Raw genomic sequence first — 20,527 nt, 5'->3', positions numbered from 1 at the left:
GGCGCGATGTGTTGGGCATGAAACAGGCAGGAGATGAAAACTTTTTTCGTGCTTCGACTCCGAGGTGACTTTTGTTGCTCGGAGCATTCATCCTACTAATCTCCTACATATGCATTTGTGTTGAAGCTTCTAGGAGAACACTTTTCTATACAACACGTGACCATTCAAGGAATTCAGATATTTTTTCATCCGCTTTGGTACACTGTAAATTATATTTCTTGAAATTGTCTCGTACGCAAAGCACATCTTTCTCTGACTACAAGGAAACACATATTTGGTGTCTATTACGGTTTGAAGAATGAAATACATACTAGAGAATAAATATTTTGAAATATATTCTTAGATATCTATATTTTTGGATTATGTAATTCTGATTTTGGATCGTGCTTGAAACAAATCAGAACGAGGCTTTGATGTGAACATGATTCTTACGCTTGCTCCACGGGTGCTTTGTATTCAAGCGGTTATTGAAACGCAAGCATTTTTACTAATTGGCTGCAGTGAGTTTCATCGCGATCAGCAACACGCTTTGCGGTCGCGGCTGATCGACATACACGTAATCGATTGAGCATGAATATCAGGTGCATTCAGAGGATGAAGCAAGCTCATGTACATGTGTTAATATTTACAGAGCTATGTCTATATGTTAAATGCAGTCCTGGCTGCTTTGCATTTATTAAATATTAGAGAAAAGTATTTTTTTTTTTGGTTTTTCTTTTATCGAACGTGAGAATCTGTTAATATCAAATGGAAGATTCTGTTTTTTGTTATTTGTGAGTAGAGGCAGTGTTAAAAGTTGCACCACAAAAGAGACACTTGGACGCTGCCACAGAGATCCACCTCAGATTGGACACTGTCGAAGTTACCACTGTATCTTCCTCTGGTGGATCTCTGCGGACGCTGAAGTGGAAGTCAAAAAGTTAAACCTGCAAATCTGACAAGAGAAATAAGGTACGCGATTCGACAGCTCACGATCACTCCTCTGTGCAGATCTTTGTACTTGGAGCAATGATGGCATTAGAAAGTGTTCTTTTATGGTGCCTGAGTATAAATATTTTTATTTGGCTTTTTAAAAAAGCTGATAGATTTGTCTGTCCAAGGTTTTTTGGTTTGTTTGTTTATATATGTTAATGATAACCTTACAGAGCCTATAAAGAAAAAAATAAGCTAGCTTGAATATTTTCCTCCATGCAGAAAAAAAATACAAATGTTTACAGTATGTAATTAACCAAATGGTAAATATGCGTTTGAGAATCAATCTGTCTGTCCCTCAAAGAGGCTGAGATGGATTGATTTTATATTTCTTTATTTCCTCTGTCATTTTAAACTTGAAAATGTTATGAATGCTTGTTCCGTTTCTTCCTGTTTCCTTTTTTTAATTTTTACTTGTGAGAACAGTGCTCCCTCAATTTCAAAATAATAACTCAACAAAACGTCGTTAAAAAAAAGATTCATTTAAAACCACAACATACATGCACTCATCAGTCTGTCATTTTCTACCTGCTGACTGCTTCACCTCAAACTGAGCCTTGTACTGCAGCTTTTGCTCTTTATATTACGTACTGTGTGTTCTGGCTCCGTCAGGTGTCTCTCTGGGTCGTAGAGGGTTACAGTGAGTTGTTGTGAATAACAGTGAAAACTCACCACTTGGTGAACATGCTTGTGCACAACTTACGAACATAAAAGCTGTAAATTCAGGAAGAATTATCAAGAGGCATCCTGTTCTTGATTTTGCACTACACAGCAAATGGTACTCAAATGAAAAGGCAAATCAATTTCCCTGTTGGTTGATATCTGATTTCTTAGACTAAATGGCATCCAGAATAGAATCCAGTTTCCATTTAAAATACAATTACATTTCCCCTTTTTCTGCTTGTATACAGTCAATGTAACTTTACAACTAAATCTCATTCACTAGTGAAGGTTAGAAGACCTGCAGTGGTACAGAGCAGCGACAATCGAAAACATTTTTAACAAAACCCGCTGCTCTGTAACGTTTCCCATCAAACTGTATCGCTGCCAAGGCAGAAGCAACATACTTCTCTTATTTAATAGTGATCTCTTTCTTTCAAACACGTGAATAGAGATGAAGGGGGCAGTCCGATAAATTTACTCTACACCAAAGTGCAATTGAATTCAGAGGGAGCACTGTTAGTAGAGGCCTATTAGTTGTTGTGTGCTCAATTCCCTATGCACGAAAACGATGGTTTCTCTTCTGCTTCTTCTCTTGCTATATCCTCCCTTCGTTGGTCTGTCTTAAGTCAGATGCAACATTTCTCTCTTTCGTGTGCAGCTTGCTTCAGAAATGTTTGTCCTCAGACAGGTACTCTTTCATCTGTACTGTTCTTTCTTTATGCCGATGCAATGATTTTAAAAGACAATAAAAGACGTCAAATGGAGGGTGTGCCTGTTTCGCTGCTTCATAATAAGTTAATCATCACGCTGTCTCACTTTCTCAGAAGTTCTGACTCACTCACTGTGGTCATAAACAAAAAATATATGTATATATTTATATTGAACATTTGAAATGCATTTGGTTGCACATGAGATCAAATTTGTTCCCATTTTGATTCATTTGTGCACACAAGTTAAGTGTTTCTTCATATATGTATAAATGCAACACAATATTATTTACTCCTTTGCTATCCTTTGACAGTTGAGTATATTTTTTTTATATGTGCCAGGCACATTTTGCCAAATCCTTTCAAGAGCTGGTATTAAAACTGGCTCAGCATTTTCCCTTTGCAAAAAATGTGTATCGTGGCTGAGAAAAGAGATTGAAGGGAAATCAGGGAACTTGGAACAGAAGAGATAAGTGCAACAAGTGCAGTTTCAAAAATCTTATAACTGAGGGGGTAGTGAAGATGAAGACAACTATCAAGCAAACATGAATACAACTATGTAGAATCTAAGCCATTTTCAAACATTATCTTTGCTGAATTTCAAAGGAGGAAGGGAACGCATGCAACATATCTGCTAGACCTCAAGCAAACAAATAATGCATTCAACCCAGCAGTTCATAGGAACTTCAGTTTAAGCGAAACTGAGAGGAAACTGAGAGGGTCTGTGGTGTTAACTAGATTATTTTCTTTTCTAGAGAGGAACTGTACCGCACTGCACCTGCACACTGTAGGTAAATACAGCATAAAAACACACCACAAAAACAGTCACACACCTAAGGCAGCGTGAAGCAGAGAGAAAGCTGTGTGAGTCATGCACAGTCATGTTGTGTCCTATATCTGTCCTGGTGTGTGGAGGAAAGGCTGGGAGACATCATGTGAGAGTCATCAGGTAAAACATTTTAGTGATCAAGGGTTTGTTCTGTTTTTCAGTCTGTTCTGAGAGTTCTTGAGAAACACCTATGAACTTAGCTGAGACATCCCTGTCCCGTCATAATCAGCCAGATGGTGCCAAAGTCATCGCCAGGAAGCCGATCCCACTGAACAAGTCAGTTGAACAGATCATAAGACTGCAGTTCCTGATGTTTTCTCAGTTTCCTCATGATTCTATATCTGTGAGCAGCAGATCACCAAACCAACCCACCACTGGTTTATGGCCTGTGTATAACAATGTATGAGATGGATGGAAAACTGTTTTGCATTGACTTAAAGAAAAAATTTAATATTCATTTAGCAGGATTCTTTTCTCAAAATTCTTTCTTTCATTAAAAAGCTGAATATAATCTTGTTTATTTAAAAAAAAAACAGGGAATTGTTTCTCAGATTTTTTCTCATAACAATTTAATATGCTCTTGTTGTCTTGAAAAATGGTGGAAATATTTCCCCTCATAACAACAGACTGTAGTCTCATTAGTTAAGCAGAATTATTTTATCAGAATTGTTTTTCTCATTAATAAAATGAATATAATATATCTTATTTAGAAAACTGTAGTTGTTTTCTAATTTAGAATACACTGTTGTTATCTTGAAATGTTTTGAAAAAACGGGTCAGAATTAATTATTTTCTTATCAAAACAGAAAAAACATGGAAGGTGGAATCAGAAAAAACGGATTCATTCAAAAAACAGGGCAGATTAAATAATCTGAATTTCTCATGAAAAGAGCAAATAATCTCAATAATCCAGAGAATCATCAGATTGTTTTTCAAAGATTTATTGACTCATAAAATAATGGAGTTAATTAAAGGACAGAGCTTCCAGAGAAGAAGAGTAAAGTAAATAAACTTTCTGTGTACGAACTTGTTTGTCACATTTCTACAAAGCTTCAGGCTCCATTTAAATGTGTCTCTGCTGGTAACAAGTGACGCTGCCGTGATCATGTGACCGAGAACCAATCACAAAGCAGAGTCGCTCTACGAGGAAGCGGCAGAGCAGGATATAAATGTGCTGGGTAGTGTAGTTTGTAGTTTGTGGGTCCGTGTTGTGTTGTGTTGTCGCTGACTTTGTTAACTTGTGTCAAACTGAAGAAGATGAAGATGACGAAGGCTCCTGTGCTGCTGCTGCTGGTTCTGACTGTGTGGTCAAACATCGGACACTGTGCTCCCTCCTCCTCCTCCTCCTCCTGCTCCTCTCCTCCTTCGCAGTGGTGCTCCTCTCTGGACTCAGCTGTCCAGTGCGGGGTAAGTTCACATTATTTAAGATTTGTATTTATTTAATAAGAAACAACCCCAACGCACTACTTTAACCTCACAGGACATGACACATGCCATGTAGTTCCGGTCGACAGATCAGCCACCGTTTGAAATCCCTGCCCGGGATGAGAATGGAGGAAACCATGGCAACACGTTAAATTAGCTCATTTAGCTCACGAAGTTGTGTGGACTTCATTCTGTCCCATCTGTACGGTGGCCTGGAGAGTTCAACGCATTGCAAATTAACAAAACATTATGCAAATAGAAAAAAAACACATTGAAATTACGACTTGATCGACACATGCGCTGCAAAGAATCACAGCACCTGCAAAAAAAAACAGAAACATGCAAATAGCGACAACGGAAATGTTTCCAGGGGACCCATAAAAGCGATGAACCTGGCAGTAGTTCAATGTAAAGTCATTGGTTGGCTACTCTCTGCTAAGTGGTTGTATTGATTTGCAGTGGGCTCTGTTGGCCGCCGTTCATCTGCCAGTTTTCAGTTTCCTTGAAGAAGTGGACAAATGTGTTTTAGTGGGAAGTCAGGGCACTCAGTGAAAGAGGAAGTGAAACAGTATCTATCTCTCTGTCTCTCAGTGCAGAGGTAGGACACTGGCGTAAACACAGATAATGCCATGTTTAGTTCTTGATTTTTATATTACTATGTTTAAACCTGCTTTTTCTCTTTCACTTCTTTCTTAGGAGCTCGGTGACATTTGAATTTCCCTACGGGGATGAACAAAGTATTTTTGATTCTGACTCTGATTTGAATAAACATCACAGTACATGAAACCCACTGTCAACATCTGGGTCATCTGCTTTGTGTATTTTGAATCGTTGATTTTAAGGTGGCACTAATGTAAACAGACATGTTAACACTCAGTAGAGTACATACCGCCACTAAGGCTCAAGAGTCAAGCCACCCCATAATTGGACACACTCATACATATCAGTTCCCTAAAAATGCCCCAGAAAATGTCCATCAAGATCCATCTGTGATCAAGATCCACCCCAAAGTTAAATGGGTTCTTCTCTGACCCACACCTTCCTCCAAGTTTCATGGAAATTTGTCCAGTTATTTTTGTGTTATCTTCCATGTAAACAAACCAACTAACAAACAAATGGAGAGGAGTGAAAATATCCTTTTGGTGCAGGTAACTAGAATGGAACTCCACCAAGGCCCAACAGGCCTCTTAACTTTAACATAGCCGTACAAAAATTGCACATACTCAGATGATCTTTCTTGACTCACATGTCACATCCCATACTTACATCAAGTTTCTTGGAAATCCACTCTGCAGTTTTTGCGTAATCTTGCCCGAAAAACAACTGAGTGTATTCATGTGGTCTCGCAATAGTCTGAAAAACATGTTCCCGACTGTTGAACACTCACGTGAAGTCCAAACAGAAATTGCTGAGATGGTGACATCATCAGTTATAAACCAACCGACATTACAAAATCAAACTGTTGCTTTTAACGTGAACTCATCACATGTTACCCCCCCCCCCACACACATACAACTAAAGTTGATCTCTCCACTTTTGCCCTCATGTGCAGGTTTTGAAGCACTGCCTTGAGTCTAACTTCACCAGGTCCCGCCAGACAGCAGATCCAGTCGTGGTGGGGCTGTACTATGAGAGTCTCTGTCCCGGCTGCAGATTATTTCTATCAGATGTTCTCTTCCCAACCTGGGTCTTGCTGCAGGAGATCATGAAAGTTACTCTGGTTCCCTACGGAAACGCTGTGGTAAGCAGTGAACCAAGGAGGTTGGTTCTATGGTTCGATTGTATTTCTATCTACTCTAGATTATGGAGGGTTTTTGGTGTTGTCATAAAGATAAGTGACGTTTATCTTACTAAAAGAAAAAAAGAAGTATAGACAGGAGAAGTCAAATCTAAACAATATGTCAAACTTTTTTGTGGTCACAAAAATAAGCAAATAGACATGAGGATCCAAGTATAGGTTTCCCTCTTAGCTGCTGATGGGAAAGGTAGAAACATGTATAGTAGATCACAATCTTGCTCAAGAAATTATGTTTGTTTGTTTGTTTATTACTAACCTTTGAATGTGTGCATTTACCCGTTCCCCATCCACAGGAGAAACCTGATGGAAAGAAGTATATTTTCGAGTGCCAGCACGGAGAACAGGAGTGTCTGGGTAACATGATCGAGGTAAAGTTTGATCCCTTAACACACAGTGAGAGAACTGCACTGCTGAGAGTTAATCTACATATTGGAACCATGTTATCCGCCATCAGTGTGGATTTTTATAAATCTGGGTGACGTGATAGCATTGTAATTGGTCAGAGAATCACTGTCTCCAAATTTCCTTATTGCCTTTTTTATACTTGTTATATACACACTACTATATTTCCTTGATTGTTAGTCATGTGTGTTTCTGCCCCACTCCTTTCAGACTTGTTTGATGAACAAGACCGATGCTTTCCCGATCATCTTCTGTATGGAATCCTCAGCTGATGTCATCAAGTCAGCCAAAAGCGTAAGAAAGTGTGTGTGTGTCATTTGGCTGTTGTCTGTTTGTGTACCTTTTTCTTTGGACCATCTTTTCTTTCACTATCACCCCCCCACACACACACACATATTATTTCACTGCTGTGTGTCCATTTGCTTCTGTTGAAATTTGTAGTGTACGGAAATCTACGACCCAGACTTGAGCTGGGGCGATGTCATGAGCTGTGTGACAGGAGACGTGGGAAACGAGCTTATGCATCAGAATGCCATGATGACCAAAGCTCTGAACCCTCCACACGAATATGTGCCCTGGATTACCATCAACGGGGTAAGGCTCCTGTGTAATTAGTCAATCCTGCAGAAAAACCATGCCCAGGAAGTAGCTAGAAATGATTGCTCTCTACCACTTATCCTTTGAGGGTCACGATGGCCACGAAGCCAATCTCAGGCCCCTCTTTTCAGTGCCCCCGTTCTGCCGCTGCTGCTGCTGCATGCTTTGTAAACAAGCAACGTAACATTTAAAGTGATGATATAATGTTGTGATCATTTAGAATTTTGCCCCAAAGCTCCAATCAGGGAGTCAGTGAGTGCTGTGACTGATGCGTGTGAAGCTGCAGCTTGATGTGACCCAGGCTCAGTACAACAGATGCCACTGTATATCTGCCAAGAAACCTGGGGCCAAACACAGTGACTTGAAACTGGAGTTCACTCAAAAGCTACTGGGCAAGAAAAGAAGGGGGGGGGGACTCATCACTCACTAGGCACCAGAAAAGAGCCAGTCACTGTGTGGAGAGCTAAAGATTTGCAGCAGTTTACTGTATTCAAGCCTGAACAGAAACAAAGAAAAGGAATTTTACAGGATATACATTTCTTTCTAAAATAAACAGGACATTTACAAGATTGCGTGGAACCCAATATTCTGATGTTAACCAGATTAAGACATTAGTCTGAATTAGACACTGCCACACAAAAAGCATTTTCTAACTACATTAACCTGAATAATGAGATAGAAATGTGAGTATTCTGATCTTAGTCGCATTATGTAGACATGTACGCCTTAAACACATTATATTGTCGTACAGCAACGATGTAGTTAACACATGCTTGATGAGCCATGACCCCTTCACGAATAACTATGTGCTTTAAGACACTTTCATGAAATCATACTTAAAGAAGTGTGACACGGCTCCTCAGATCATTATTCTTATGATTTAAGTTCAGCTTTGGTCCTACATTCGGCTGGTGATTCATGTTTGGGAAACAGCCTCAGTGACACCAGCTCCGGTTTATAAAGCTGAGTCAAACTTCTCATCTTTACAGAGTTGAGAAGCAACAGTTTTGTGGTGTTGAGCAACAATCACATGACCCTGTAGGTAAACTTTAACTGCAACCGCTGTTGCTCTTTGCCTTCGCACTCACTCTGTTTTGCACTTTGTAGTTTTTCAGTGTGACTGTCGTACTATTATAAATGTATATTATAAATATGCAACTTTTGGGCAAACCTCAGCTACGTTCCACTGAAGACGGTGTTGCCCTGCGATGCATCCCTCCCTCCGGGTCTAAGAGCGTCAAAGAGGCAGAGCAACAGTTTTCAGAAAAGCGTGAACATATATTTCTAGATCTGTTGAACTGGACAATAAAGCGACTTTATCCTGCCACCTCCGTAGTACAAAGTCTGTGTAATGTCCGAGCTGTAACAGGCAAACATGACACAAAATGTTCATTAGCATTTTGCACTTCCACAGTTTTCAACTACATCCTTAATTTCACACATTGACTATCCACGATCCGCTCATGTTCGAGGTTTTGACTTAGTCTTGTTTAATTTTGATATGTAGTAAAGTTAGTGATAGTGTGAGCTCCAATAGAAATATGACATGCTGCTATGTGGCATTTGTTATAACATTGCCTACTGGGTTGCAGACATTGCGTCTCTGTCTTGGTTATTCCAATAAAAAGCTTTTAATTTGTATTAATTTTCAGAAGCACACAGAGGACCTCCAGGATGAAGCCATGAATTCTCTCTTCACTTTGGTCTGCAACATGTACAAGGTGTGTTTTGTTTTGCCTTCTGCCCTTTATCACAATTGTACTTGTCATTTTACTTATTTTTTATTTGCTTGGACTTTATCTTTGACCTCTAAAACAATCCCTTCATTTCTTTTTCAGGGCACTAAGCCTCCAGCGTGTGGAGGGGACCAGAGACACTACAAAAGCTACTGCCACAAAGAGTGAAGGAGCATCACCAGCTGTTGTGCTCGCTCTGTTCCAGGTGTGGCCTCCAAACAAGCAACTCAGAGGGATGTCATCAAGACATTTTTTTTTTTTTTTTGTTTCTGTTTGTGTTTGTATAAAGGGAAGAATTGATTACCTCACTTTATAATTCACAGAATATAAATACAAGGTCATTTTTTAAATAAAAAAGTGCCATCATTAAAACTGTTTTCCTAAACCATGAAACCATAAATAACTTTTTGTAGCATTTGGTCAATGTGTTAAAAAGTGTTTTTAAGTGAGTGAAATGAAGTGGAAGAATCCTCGTGGCAGCCATGACAAGAGCTGGTTGAATATTTGAAGGTGCTTCAGGGCTTCCCTTTTTACAGCTTTTAGCATAGCACACATTTTAGGAAAGGACATGAGATATTGCCATCCCACAATTCTTTGAGGTAGCAATATTTAATAATGATAATAATAGTCACAACATTTTGTATTATTTTTTGGATTTATATAGTTCCTTTCAAGGTACCCCATGACGCTTTACAAAATAAGGAAAATCAAAACGTAAAATGAGACAACATAATAGAAATCCAACTGGGTAGTTTTTTTTTCTAGAGATGTGCCGGAGAGTTTCACAAGGTGGGGGCTGCCACCCTGAATGTACTGTCACCATAGGTTCTCAGGTTGGTACAAGGAACGGTGAGCAGATCTGAATCTGTGGACCGTAGGTTCTGGGATTGAGTAAACGGGTGGAGGACAGGCACTGGAGGACATGGAGGGACTTATGTGTGATGAGCAGAAGATAATTACATAGTCTACGCTGCTATATAAAACGTCCTTATGAATTTTCCTTCGTAACTTTCCTCAATCTCATTCGTGTTTACATCAACACAATGGAAAACATGGGCAGGAAAGGTTTAACTGTCAGTGTTCTTGCTGTCCCTTAGATGGCGCCATATCTCACAGTCTCTTTTTATCGAAGTTAAGAGAGAAACAAACAGGCACATGTTTATGTTATGTGTAAAGAACTGTTATCTGTGTCATACTAGTCTTGAGATCATTATTTTAACTCCATAACGTTCCATAACTCTGAATGCATTATATTCTGTCCTATGAAAAGTTTTACACAACAGATTTCAAGTTCAAATACATGTTATAGCAAAGTCCACCTAATTATACTTTCTACACTTGTTAATGAGCAAAGCAGAGCTCATAACTAAAGGCACTGCAATAGTTTGAGGGATTCATGTGTCACAACTGACGTCATACTTTGTTTTGTGTTTGGATTTTAAACCCAGCTTCATGTGGGTGTGCAGCAGCAGGAGCAGGGTCATTAAAGTTCATCTCTTTAGAATCCTACTGATCATCCTGCTGATGATTAGAAATAGTAAATCCTTCAGTAGTTTAAAAACGTATGTTAAATGTTGACGTTGCAGGCAGGTCTGTCGGGTCCGACCAGCTCTGGTTGCCCTCGGTCGTCTGATTCTACAGTCAGATAGACACACGTGAATAATGGTCTGTAATGCGTGCAGCTCCACCACCTCAGTCTCACCCCCAGCTAAAATCTGCCCCCTCTGTATGTTCAATCATTAACACTCAACATACCAATGATTCCCAAAAAATATTCATTGTATCTTGGTCTAATTAGCTCACAGGTAAGAGGCCACAGTTTGTTTAACTGACGAGAGAAAAGGTAGCTGCTGATCACTGATGTATCGACAGCTGACAGTTTCTGAAGAGGCGTGGAAAAAGTCCTTCGCTGAGTGACGGGCCAAAGAACCGTTGGTGCCAGAAACGACTTTGTAGCCGATGTTAGATGTTGTTCCTGTGTCCTGTCTTTCCCGCCTAGTTCCCCTGATTTACTGAAGCAGCTGAAAGCATGAGGAGAAATAACTCATCAAAAATATTCAACTTCACCGAGGTAAGCGTCATTTTTTATCTTTTAAAAAAATACAAAGAAGAAAAAATTATAAATCAAAACAGTAAATTCTGTTTATGGCTTTGGATTCAAAGTGAGCATGACTGAACAGCTGAAGAGAATATTAAAGTAAAAATGAATTAAAATAAGTCTTATCTAATTACAAGCTCAGATCAATTGTGACAAAAGTAATTTGTCTGTTATGTTTATTAGTTTAAACAATTGTGTTTTGGCAGATATTGAAATAATTTAAATTTACAAACATAATTTCTTAGTAATGGTTTATTTATGACAAGAGAAAATCTGTGTTTTGTCCTGCTCCCTGTGTCCTGGTCACCTTGCTCATAAATGGGCAGCAATAAAACTGGAGAGTGTGTTGACAATTGTTTATGGAAAGGTGGAACATCCCAAGCAGATGGAGATATAGGGTCACGGGATGGAACAGAAAACAAGGACTGTTATCTGCCCCCCCCCCTCAATGCTGACGCTGAAAGAGAGATGCCCTAAGAGCTAAATCCCAAACACCGTCTCACTGTGAAAACTGTTTCTCGTGTCCAAGGTGTGTGTGTGTGTGTGTGTGTGTGTGTGTGTGTGTGTGTGTGTGTGTGTGTCTCAGGACCTGAAATCAGATAAACATTTTCAAAAATAATGCCTGGGTGGGCTTTTTGTGAGGGCTCGTCACATTTTCAGCAGAAGCACAATCACAGCCCTGTCTGCGATTTACCTAAAAATCTCCACTTTTTTTTATACTGTCTCTTCAAGAAGTTCAACAAAGGCCAAGCTTCACCTTTTTAAGTTTACTGATTGTGTGGACATTTATCTATGTACATATGAAAGTGAAAATGTCAACAAAGTCCAAGACAAACAGCTTTTTAATTTCGTCTTCACTGAGCTGTAACACACACCAGCTAATGTCATTAACACCACTGAGGCGCTCGAGGTTCCATCATATCTGTATTTCATCCTCACTGCAATGAAAAGACACTGCTGACTCTTCATATACTGTTTTACGATGGCCCTGAAGTGCAAGTCACTGGTGTGTGACTGTGAATAAATAAATCAGTGAAAAAGTTCAGACAGCTTTTCCATCAGCCGTCACTTCCTGTGTGTAGGAGCAGCCCTAATTCCCCAGTTTCACATTACAGGCATCAGTCTAATAATTGAATGTAATGACTTGTGTTTCCTTTTGCTTTTGTTCACATCTCACTCTGTCTCATTCTAGTCTTTGTGTTTCTTCTGCCATTCAGAGACAGTGGGACTCTTCGGAGCAGACCTCCTACACTGAGGCTGTGCAGGACCCTGATGACAGATGTACTGTGAGGAGGCTCTTCTCTGGCACTCTGCAGCTGCCCAGGCTTTCCTGCAGACAACCCACACCGGACAGACCTGAGGATGGCCCCCAGTCCAGCCCCTTGGCCTGCAATATCAAATCCTCCAGGAGCCTGGGGACTCTGACCAACTACTTCTCCATAGACTTGTGAGTCAATGATGCTGTTGGTTGTCAGTGTCCTGCTGCAGATACACTGGATGTGTTTTATAAAGTCCATCAGGTTACTTCAGAGTTACTAAATTCACATTATTTAATCTCCTCACGCTCATCAACATCACAAAGTTTGAATTTTAGGTTAAAAAACATTGTTAACACTTTTAAACCAAAGGTTATACCCAACATTTTTCCTTTAAAAACGTTTTTGTGAAAATGTGTGGTTTTTTTCTAGTTGCCGGGCACATTTTCATAATCAATCTATACCCATCTCGTGTGAGCTCACAGTGTGTTGTGGTCTCGTAAGCTGTAGCACAGATTCAGGATAACCTTGCAGCACCTTCTTCCAATTCGGTTTCCTGTAAAAAAAAAAACAAACAGCTCATTGACGATTTCTGTTGCTTAACTACCTCATTTATATAGAAAAAAGTGAATTTCCTCTTGAGCATAACATTTGACAGAGTGCTCTCCCGTCTGCCACACTGCAAACATTTTCCACTATAGAAGATCAGGCAAACAGGGCTCTTATGATTGTTTCCACAACATTCATGCTGCTGCTGTTTCAAACACACCTGTAGCATGTGGTGTTTTGCCTGTCTGCACTGTGTGTGTTTGTGTGTGTGTCTACTGTAATTCTTCCACACGTCGAGGGAATGCAAACAGACCTGGTTGTATTCGTAGTTAGCTGTAGTGCATGTCAGAGGTGATCAGATATAGATGTACTTTGTTTGGACACAGTTGCATCAGACTGTTACAGCCAACAAACACTGTTTGAATGAAGGAAACATCACATATACTTCGATATCATGCAGACTAAAGAGATGCTGGTCATATCCCTATTCACTAATAATAGTCTGTATGATCAGATTTCCAAAGATCTAACCTACAGTGCATGAAAAGTATACAGGCCACTTACATTCAGTTTACCAAGACACATACTTTTATTAAGACACAGTAAACTGTATATCTAAAATGAAAGAAAAAACATTGTGATGATGAGTCTATGTTTATTCCATAAATGTTTATTCACCAGCAGGTATAAAGCAGCACTCTCACAGCCATGACTCCTGTAGTGTTGATAGACCTAAAAGCCTTTCATTGTGCTCCTCGTCTGGGAAGAGGGCCATGTGCTTGTCTGTTTACAAGTTGATAGTGCAGTTTTGATGCGGTGCCAAGGAAATTGTTTATGGAGCAACATAAATTTAAAGTGAAATGAGTTCAAACCTGACAATGCCACACATGTTGGAGAAATCTAATAAAAATATAACTGATTGACTTTATTAACATATCCCACACATTTTGTCATCATATATTTGTCAGGTAATATTCAACTGGCACGAAATATCTATAGAATAGTCAAATGATGACATGTAGAACTTGTTTCTGAAAGTTGACAACAGACCATAGACTGCTTACAAAGATGGACGACACGTCTCTACTTCTTCCAACTGCTCAGACATGAAGCCAAAATACCCTGGGTAGGAATGCCACCATCTTGCTCATTAGGAGCAAGAGCCTGAGCAGTCTATCTGGGAGATGGAGCCGGTAGCGAGGTCCGATCGTTACAAGTTGTTCAAAAGCTTGAACAGTCCTCCTCCTGTTCTGAATGACTCTGTTCTTTGTCACATTAACTCTTCCCATGCAAATGTCCGACCTGCAGCAGTGCCGTGTGGAAGAGAACATTAGGTGTCGTCCAAATGATTAAAAAAACTGTACTTTAAAGAGTGACTTGTAGCATGATGAAGAACAATATAAAGATTAATATGAAAAGATGGATGATTTTCTATTCTCAAGTTATGTATATCATTTTATCATGCTGCCCTAAGGGGGGGCCCACTATCTATCCTCCCAAGGCTAGAGAGGACTCATTCCCAAGCATGTTTTCATCAATCTATAAAAACGCTGCCTATAAAGACTACATCACTGTCTGTAGCATAGATTGTGGATGAAGATGGACAATATGACTGCTCTTCGAAAGTCAAGGCAAAAGCATCTCAATTGCCACCTGGCTGCAGGATCCTGCCTCTTCCATGTTAGCGAATGGGTCATGGACCAAACAAAAAGTCATAGTACACGTCAAATTATTTTTTTAAAGATGATTTCTGTCATTTGTGGTAGTTCTCATCACATCGATGTAGTTCAAGTGTTTCTTTTTCTGTTAACTTGAATTCTAATTGGTTGATTCTATAAAAACAGGTATATTGATATGTACAGTTTTAAAATAGGTTTGAATTTAAATTCTGCCTTATCAGATTTGCTATGATCTCTGCAGGGACACTTAGAAAAACCGTTAATAATAACCGTTGATAATGCGATGATACTGTCGTTCTGTGAATCTGGTGTCAGAGAAGTTATCACTTGGGAAGGATGGGTCAAAAGTCATATCCGGTGTTAGACACTAATGATGGCTGATATAAACAATGTTGACATGCATTGACCTTGACTGGTTTACATCCAAAATGTTAGATTTGGATGAGAGCACATTTCTGCTTGTACAGTGCTGTCGCTCCAGAATACATACAGCAGCTCAGAGTGTACGTCCATAAAAAGAATCTTTCTTCCCTGTTCTTCCTACCAGCTGTTGGTCATAGGTTCAGTCCTGTGTCAGATGCTCCAGCTCCCTAGGTTATTTCAGTTTCTCTAGACGGCACCAGTGTTTAGCTGTGAGTCCTTAATCACAGGAGGACCTTTTCTCACTCTTTAGCGATAAACAAAGCGATTGGGTGTGGCAGAAGATGATGTTGCCTCTGGTCATAGATAAAGAGCGCCATCGTGACAGCACCCATGCTCTCTATAGCTTTTATCTACCTCTGCTTTTTATAGTCAGAGGCCCTTCATGTGACTCTTCCTGGTAAACTCAGAGCATGTGAAAGGCAAAGAAGCTGTCTCTCAGGAAATAGGCAACCTAACAACAAATAGCACCTCAGGGACCAGAGGAAAAGCCTGAGTATGCAAAGTCAGTATAAGTGAGAGTAAGAGAGGCAAGCTGGAGGGCCAGGCCAGGCGACGGCTTAATGTTTATAAACTGGAGGAACTCGGAGAGGAAGTTATTATGGAGCACAGTCTGCAGTTCATAAAGAATATTCCCCATCAGATTGGGAGTGAAGGAAGGGGGAGGCAGAGTATTGGAAAGAGGGTGACCCATGTTTCTCCTCCCTGTAAATCAGACGTCCATATTTAGTTGGAAAGAGGGAAGGCCTAGCACTAATGTAAACAGAGCAGGGGAGAGGGAGGGAGCAGGGAGAGTACATCAACACTAATGTTTGTGTATATTGCCCAGTCCGACTGCTAGCATGGTCTCGAGGAAGAGACAAGGAAAGGGTTGATTAGGTTTCAAATAAAGATTTAAATAGATGCCTTATATAGAGAAGTGATTTCAGAGACTTTGTGGAGTGGTGCTGTTTCTCTTTTTGGACTTTTAAAGCAATTTTTTTTAGAGTGGATATGAGCAGGCACAGGTTTTGTTCAAATGTGAGGAAGTGAGGGCTGGGCCAGATCTTCACCAGGATTTTGGAAAATCACGACAGGTCAGGGCATGTACCAAAAACTTCACATAAAGCTTTTTTGAGAAACAGACACTAAAGTGATCCTTAGACCAAAATCACTAAAGGCAGTGCGAGTAAAGGACCTAACCACCTGGCCCCTGACAGTCCTCCACCCACCATGAATGACCTGCGCTCTGAGAGCTCTGAGGAAGAACATTCTGAGGTTGAGGAGAGGCCGAAGGAAAGAAAGATGACCAGGCTTCCAATCATTCAGCTCAAGCCCAGATCCAAAGCAGGCTCACCGGGAGGATCCCCGAAGAGCTCGCCCAAGGATTCCCCATGTGGGTCTCCCCGAAACTCCCCGGTTCTCTTCAGGAAGCTGCTAATGAACCGCAGCATCAACCTCCAGAGGCGCCGCTTCACCCTCGCCCACACACCCAGGTAGAGTCCATAACGCTGGGGTGATGATGACAAAGATGACAGTGCCGTTCCACCGATAAAGAAATGTGTATATTTAACAGTACTCACTCGCTTCTGCATCTGCACTGGACCGCTTGAGTGAATATTCTAGTCGCAGCTATAAAGTGGTAGAGAACAAGCCAGATAACCACATCTATATACCAACTTAAATTCATATCCCAATATTTACAATGCAAGCATATTTGTTACGATGCTCAAATTTAAAATATGTGACGAATGCTCAATATACACAGTACTGTTGGAACTTTTTAATTTGTTTAACAACGTTAGTGTTAACACAGAGAATTCATTTTATTGCCCTAACATGCCAAGTGCCAGAATTTTGACAGATTTATATTTTGACCTGAGGTTTCATTAGTAGAAGACTCATAACTGAGATTTTCTCCAGTCTCTCTGTCTCTTACTCTTCAGTTATACTTTTTTAAAAGCTCTGGTTAGTGTCTCAGTGGATCTGTTTGTGCTGTTGAAGTAGGCGATGGCTCCTTGTCTCATGGCCAATAGTCACTCCACTCAGCTCTAGATGTTACATTTATTTTTGGTTTATTTTTGTGCAGGCAGGCAGCAACCTTTCACACTGGAGAAGTGGTTGCCCTCAAGCTTACGTTATGAAATTGATCCTGACCACAAGATGTTCATGTACTGCTACATTTCAGTTGAACCCACTGTCCTCTACCAGAATAAAATCCCTCCGCCTCAGGCAAATTAGGTGAAATGAAATCCTATTAATGTGAGTATTTTATAGATGCTCTATTATCCTCTGTAAATGGAAAAGGTGATATTTAAGAACAGATGCAGGATTTGTTCTTGATATTCTGCTTGATTTTCTATCATTTATATAATTGATCAACAAAGTACTCACAATAGATGCAAAAAAGAAATGGATGCGTATATGTGCTGTCGGTTTTAGTGCTTCATTTCCTACAGGTGTGAGGGTTTTCCCAGCTTTTGTCAGCAAACACACAGCTCAATGACACTGCTGCTGGACCGGCAGTTTGCTGTTCCAATTTTGTCAAGCAAATACTTAGCGACTAAAAAAACCATTTTTAAATAACCACACAGCAATGACACACACTCATCAAGCGTGTAACAGTTTTTTCCATTTATTCTTAATTGTTCACGCTTCATAGTGCATTTAACTCTTGTTTGTAAAGAGCACAGCTGTCTTGCTAGCTCCACTCTGCTACCTGTTGATAGCTTTAGTTTTATGAGGCGTTATTGCATCACGCTCAGCTCATATTTTCAATGCTAATTAAACATTTACATGGTAAATGATGTCATGGCAAGAGTCGTATGATCAATTAAACCATACATGACTTTAATTCATTGAAAGGAAGAATAAATAAGGCCTTATGTGTGGATGGATATAGAAACAGTCAGATATGTGTTCTCTTTTGCTTCAAGCACACTATGTATTTCTTTCTTTTTAAATATGTCTGTAGGTTCCTTTTAATGAAGTGCCTGTTGTGGAAAATTGTAAAATCCTGTAAAATCGATCGAATGTATCTTTTTGTCAATGTATACCATTCACCTCTCAACATATATGCACATTCACATATAGGTACATGCAACTGTTACAAGGTGTTTCCAACTTGTTGAGGTGAGGTCAGATCACATGCACCTCCGTGACATAAAATTAAAAGCCTGGGAAAAGCTCCAGCTTGAGCTTTAAAACCCAACCTTACTTGTATTGGCAAGAAAAGAGTATTAAACATTCCTTAAATAAGCCAGGGCCTACTTGAAAACCGTACAGTGTTTACAAGTTCAATCACCCTTTATAAACACATAATGGGGTGGATCATTTCCCTCCAGGCGTTTAACGGTGGACACGTGTCTTTTCTCGGGTTTAGTGTAAGTCTGCAGCCAGGAGCTTTCATTAATTTCAGGGTGTCTGTTGAAAATCTAAATATCATGGAGGGAGAGTCGGGTTGAGGGGATTTCAGTCAGATGCTTGTGGGATAACAGAGATATTCAACATATCAGAGTCATTACACAGATCTGAGGTCAGGCCATTGGAAGTTTCCCTCTGCTGGGTATGTGCAGAGTCCTATAATGTCAGCGCTGAGATAAATGGAAGGGGATGAGTTACTGCAGGATGGCTGGCAAGGATGAGGAATTAAACAAACTGGTGGTCAGGCGGAAAATAAATGTCGCAGGCAAGTTCAAATATAGAATGTAGCCATGAAGTTATTTTCACTTAGTGTCTTAGTTGATTAAACCTCTTTTTCCACTCAACAGACTCCGCATGTCAAGTGGATTTTTTGATGAAGAACATTTTGTGAAAATTGTTTTCGTGAGCCAAGTCTGGGGTGACGGCCAGTTTTGTTTCCGTTATGTCTTTCATTGATAAATTAAAGAACATTTTCTGGACTGACAGAACTTAAACAAACACAATGATCATCACTTTTATGTGCATCCTCATCTGCAGTCGATCAGGATATATATATGCAGGATGTATACACCAAAGTTGACATTAACATACCAGAAATGCATACACAGCACATACAACTATATATTCTCTCTCTCTCTATATATATATATATATATATATATATATATATATATATATATATATATATAACTTATTATACCCTAATTGACATGTTTTTCCTGGATTACGTATATATAAAACATGTAGAAGAAAAATAAAGGACATGGAAAAAACATGAATAAACGTACAGAACTGTTACAAATTTAATCAACTCCATAAAAAGCTTTTTTTCCCCTCTTCTACCCGGCATTCTCCAACTAACTAATTTAGAAGTTTCATTAATAAACAGCCAACTCAGTCAGTACTTTTGTACAGCTCCTGAAGCTGACCTGGATGACTATCTCCACATGTAGTTCTCTGTACCATATTTAGTTTTTATCATTACAAAAATATGCCATTTTGGTTTCATCCATAAATCGCTGGCCCACTGTCCTTTATTTTGTGCAAACAGATCCTCTAAACAAACAAATAGTAACCTTTTCATTGCAATCCCTCTATTACAGAACAATATGAACACATCTGTAGACCAGGAGCTGGTCACATTTGTCTTGTAGTCCTGCTTTCTTCCATATCAAGTAACCGATTCCATAACTGAGCTAATCTTCCAACGGGTCTCACATGATTCCCATTCTATGTCCCCCACTATAGCCAACCTTGGCGTGCATTCATTTACACCTAGAAAATATCTTAAAGCACTATTTTTCACTGGTTCACAAAGAGATATATATAAATGACCTCTGACTCCACACAGACTTGAAAAACCTTTGTATTTATAGTATTACTGTGTTGAAAAATGCTACACAACTGAAATACAAGTGATAAAATGATTTATGTAATAATTCATTGCATATGGGGCTGTGAGAGATTTGTATTCAAATGTTTAGTTTTGTGAGTGATTAGATATTGCTCAATAAATACACAGGCATATGTTTCATGTTTAGATTTTTTCAGGATGCCAACACTTTCTCCAAAAAATGCATTTGCTGTGGTTGTCCACTAGAGGCTGCTGTGTTGTGAAGCGTGTGCAGAGTCTGTCAGGAGGATGGGTCACAGTGGAGGAAAGAATGGAGTATTTATATTTTAATAACAATAATAATAATAATAATATGGCTCTTGAATGAGAAATGCTGCTGTTAAGAAATATTAGTATCTTTATCTATATGTTAGGTCTTTTCTCTGAGTTATATCAAACTTACTATTGTAGATAAATAAAAGTTTTAAAAAGTGAAATCATGCAAAGTAACTTTAAAAACTCTCAGCTCATTCATTTGAGGTTTTCCAGAAGTTACAACCTGATTTGTGTCATAAAAGGAATAGAAGAGGAACACGTCTTCCATGTCGCTGAACCTTATACCTATTATGGACATTAATAACCTCAAATCTGACATAACAGA

At 39.5% G+C, this 20,527-nt stretch overlaps 2 protein-coding genes across 5 annotated transcripts in view; both read left to right on the top strand.

The window, feature by feature from the left end:
* The first annotated feature begins 4,272 nt into the window (after positions 1-4,272).
* Positions 4,273-9,501, top strand: ifi30a (IFI30 lysosomal thiol reductase a). Its single transcript, XM_020105332.2, has 7 exons — positions 4,273-4,578; positions 6,149-6,337; positions 6,688-6,762; positions 7,007-7,090; positions 7,238-7,390; positions 9,046-9,114; positions 9,232-9,501. Exons 1-7 carry the CDS (start codon positions 4,429-4,431, stop codon positions 9,295-9,297), a joined length of 786 nt encoding a protein of 261 aa, XP_019960891.2. The 5' UTR covers positions 4,273-4,428; the 3' UTR covers positions 9,298-9,501.
* Positions 9,502-11,070: 1,569 nt separating this feature from the next.
* The window catches only part of pde4ca (phosphodiesterase 4C, cAMP-specific a), a 39,895-nt gene continuing 30,438 nt past the window's right edge, over positions 11,071-20,527 (top strand). For 2 of the 4 annotated variants that reach the window (XM_069511074.1, XM_069511072.1), the window contains exons 1-2: positions 11,071-11,200; positions 12,445-12,674. In XM_069511074.1, the coding sequence (XP_069367175.1) occupies positions 11,159-11,200; positions 12,445-12,674 (272 nt within the window). In that variant the 5' untranslated portion in view covers positions 11,071-11,158. Of the gene's footprint in view, positions 11,201-12,444; positions 12,675-16,293; positions 16,607-20,527 lie in introns of those variants that run through there. The other 2 variants (XM_069511075.1, XM_069511073.1) reach the window with 1 other exon arrangement.

Source organism: Paralichthys olivaceus, chromosome 16 (genome assembly GCF_024713975.1).
Source record: "Paralichthys olivaceus isolate ysfri-2021 chromosome 16, ASM2471397v2, whole genome shotgun sequence".
Taxonomy (NCBI): domain Eukaryota; kingdom Metazoa; phylum Chordata; class Actinopteri; order Pleuronectiformes; family Paralichthyidae; genus Paralichthys; species Paralichthys olivaceus.
This window is presented reverse-complemented; position numbering and strand designations above follow the sequence as displayed.

What these genes read in the sequence shown, in the direction of transcription:
- ifi30a (XM_020105332.2), top strand. Translation starts at nt 4,429, where the DNA reads ATGAAGATGACGAAGGCTCCTGTGCTGCTGCTGCTGGTTCTGACTGTG. An exon ending in TTCCCTACGGAAACGCTGTG is followed by an intron (nt 6,338 to 6,687) that starts GTAAGCAGTGAA and finishes CCCCATCCACAG; the next exon opens with GAGAAACCTGATGGAAAGAA. An exon ending in TGGTCTGCAACATGTACAAG is followed by an intron (nt 9,115 to 9,231) that starts GTGTGTTTTGTT and finishes TTTCTTTTTCAG; the next exon opens with GGCACTAAGCCTCCAGCGTG.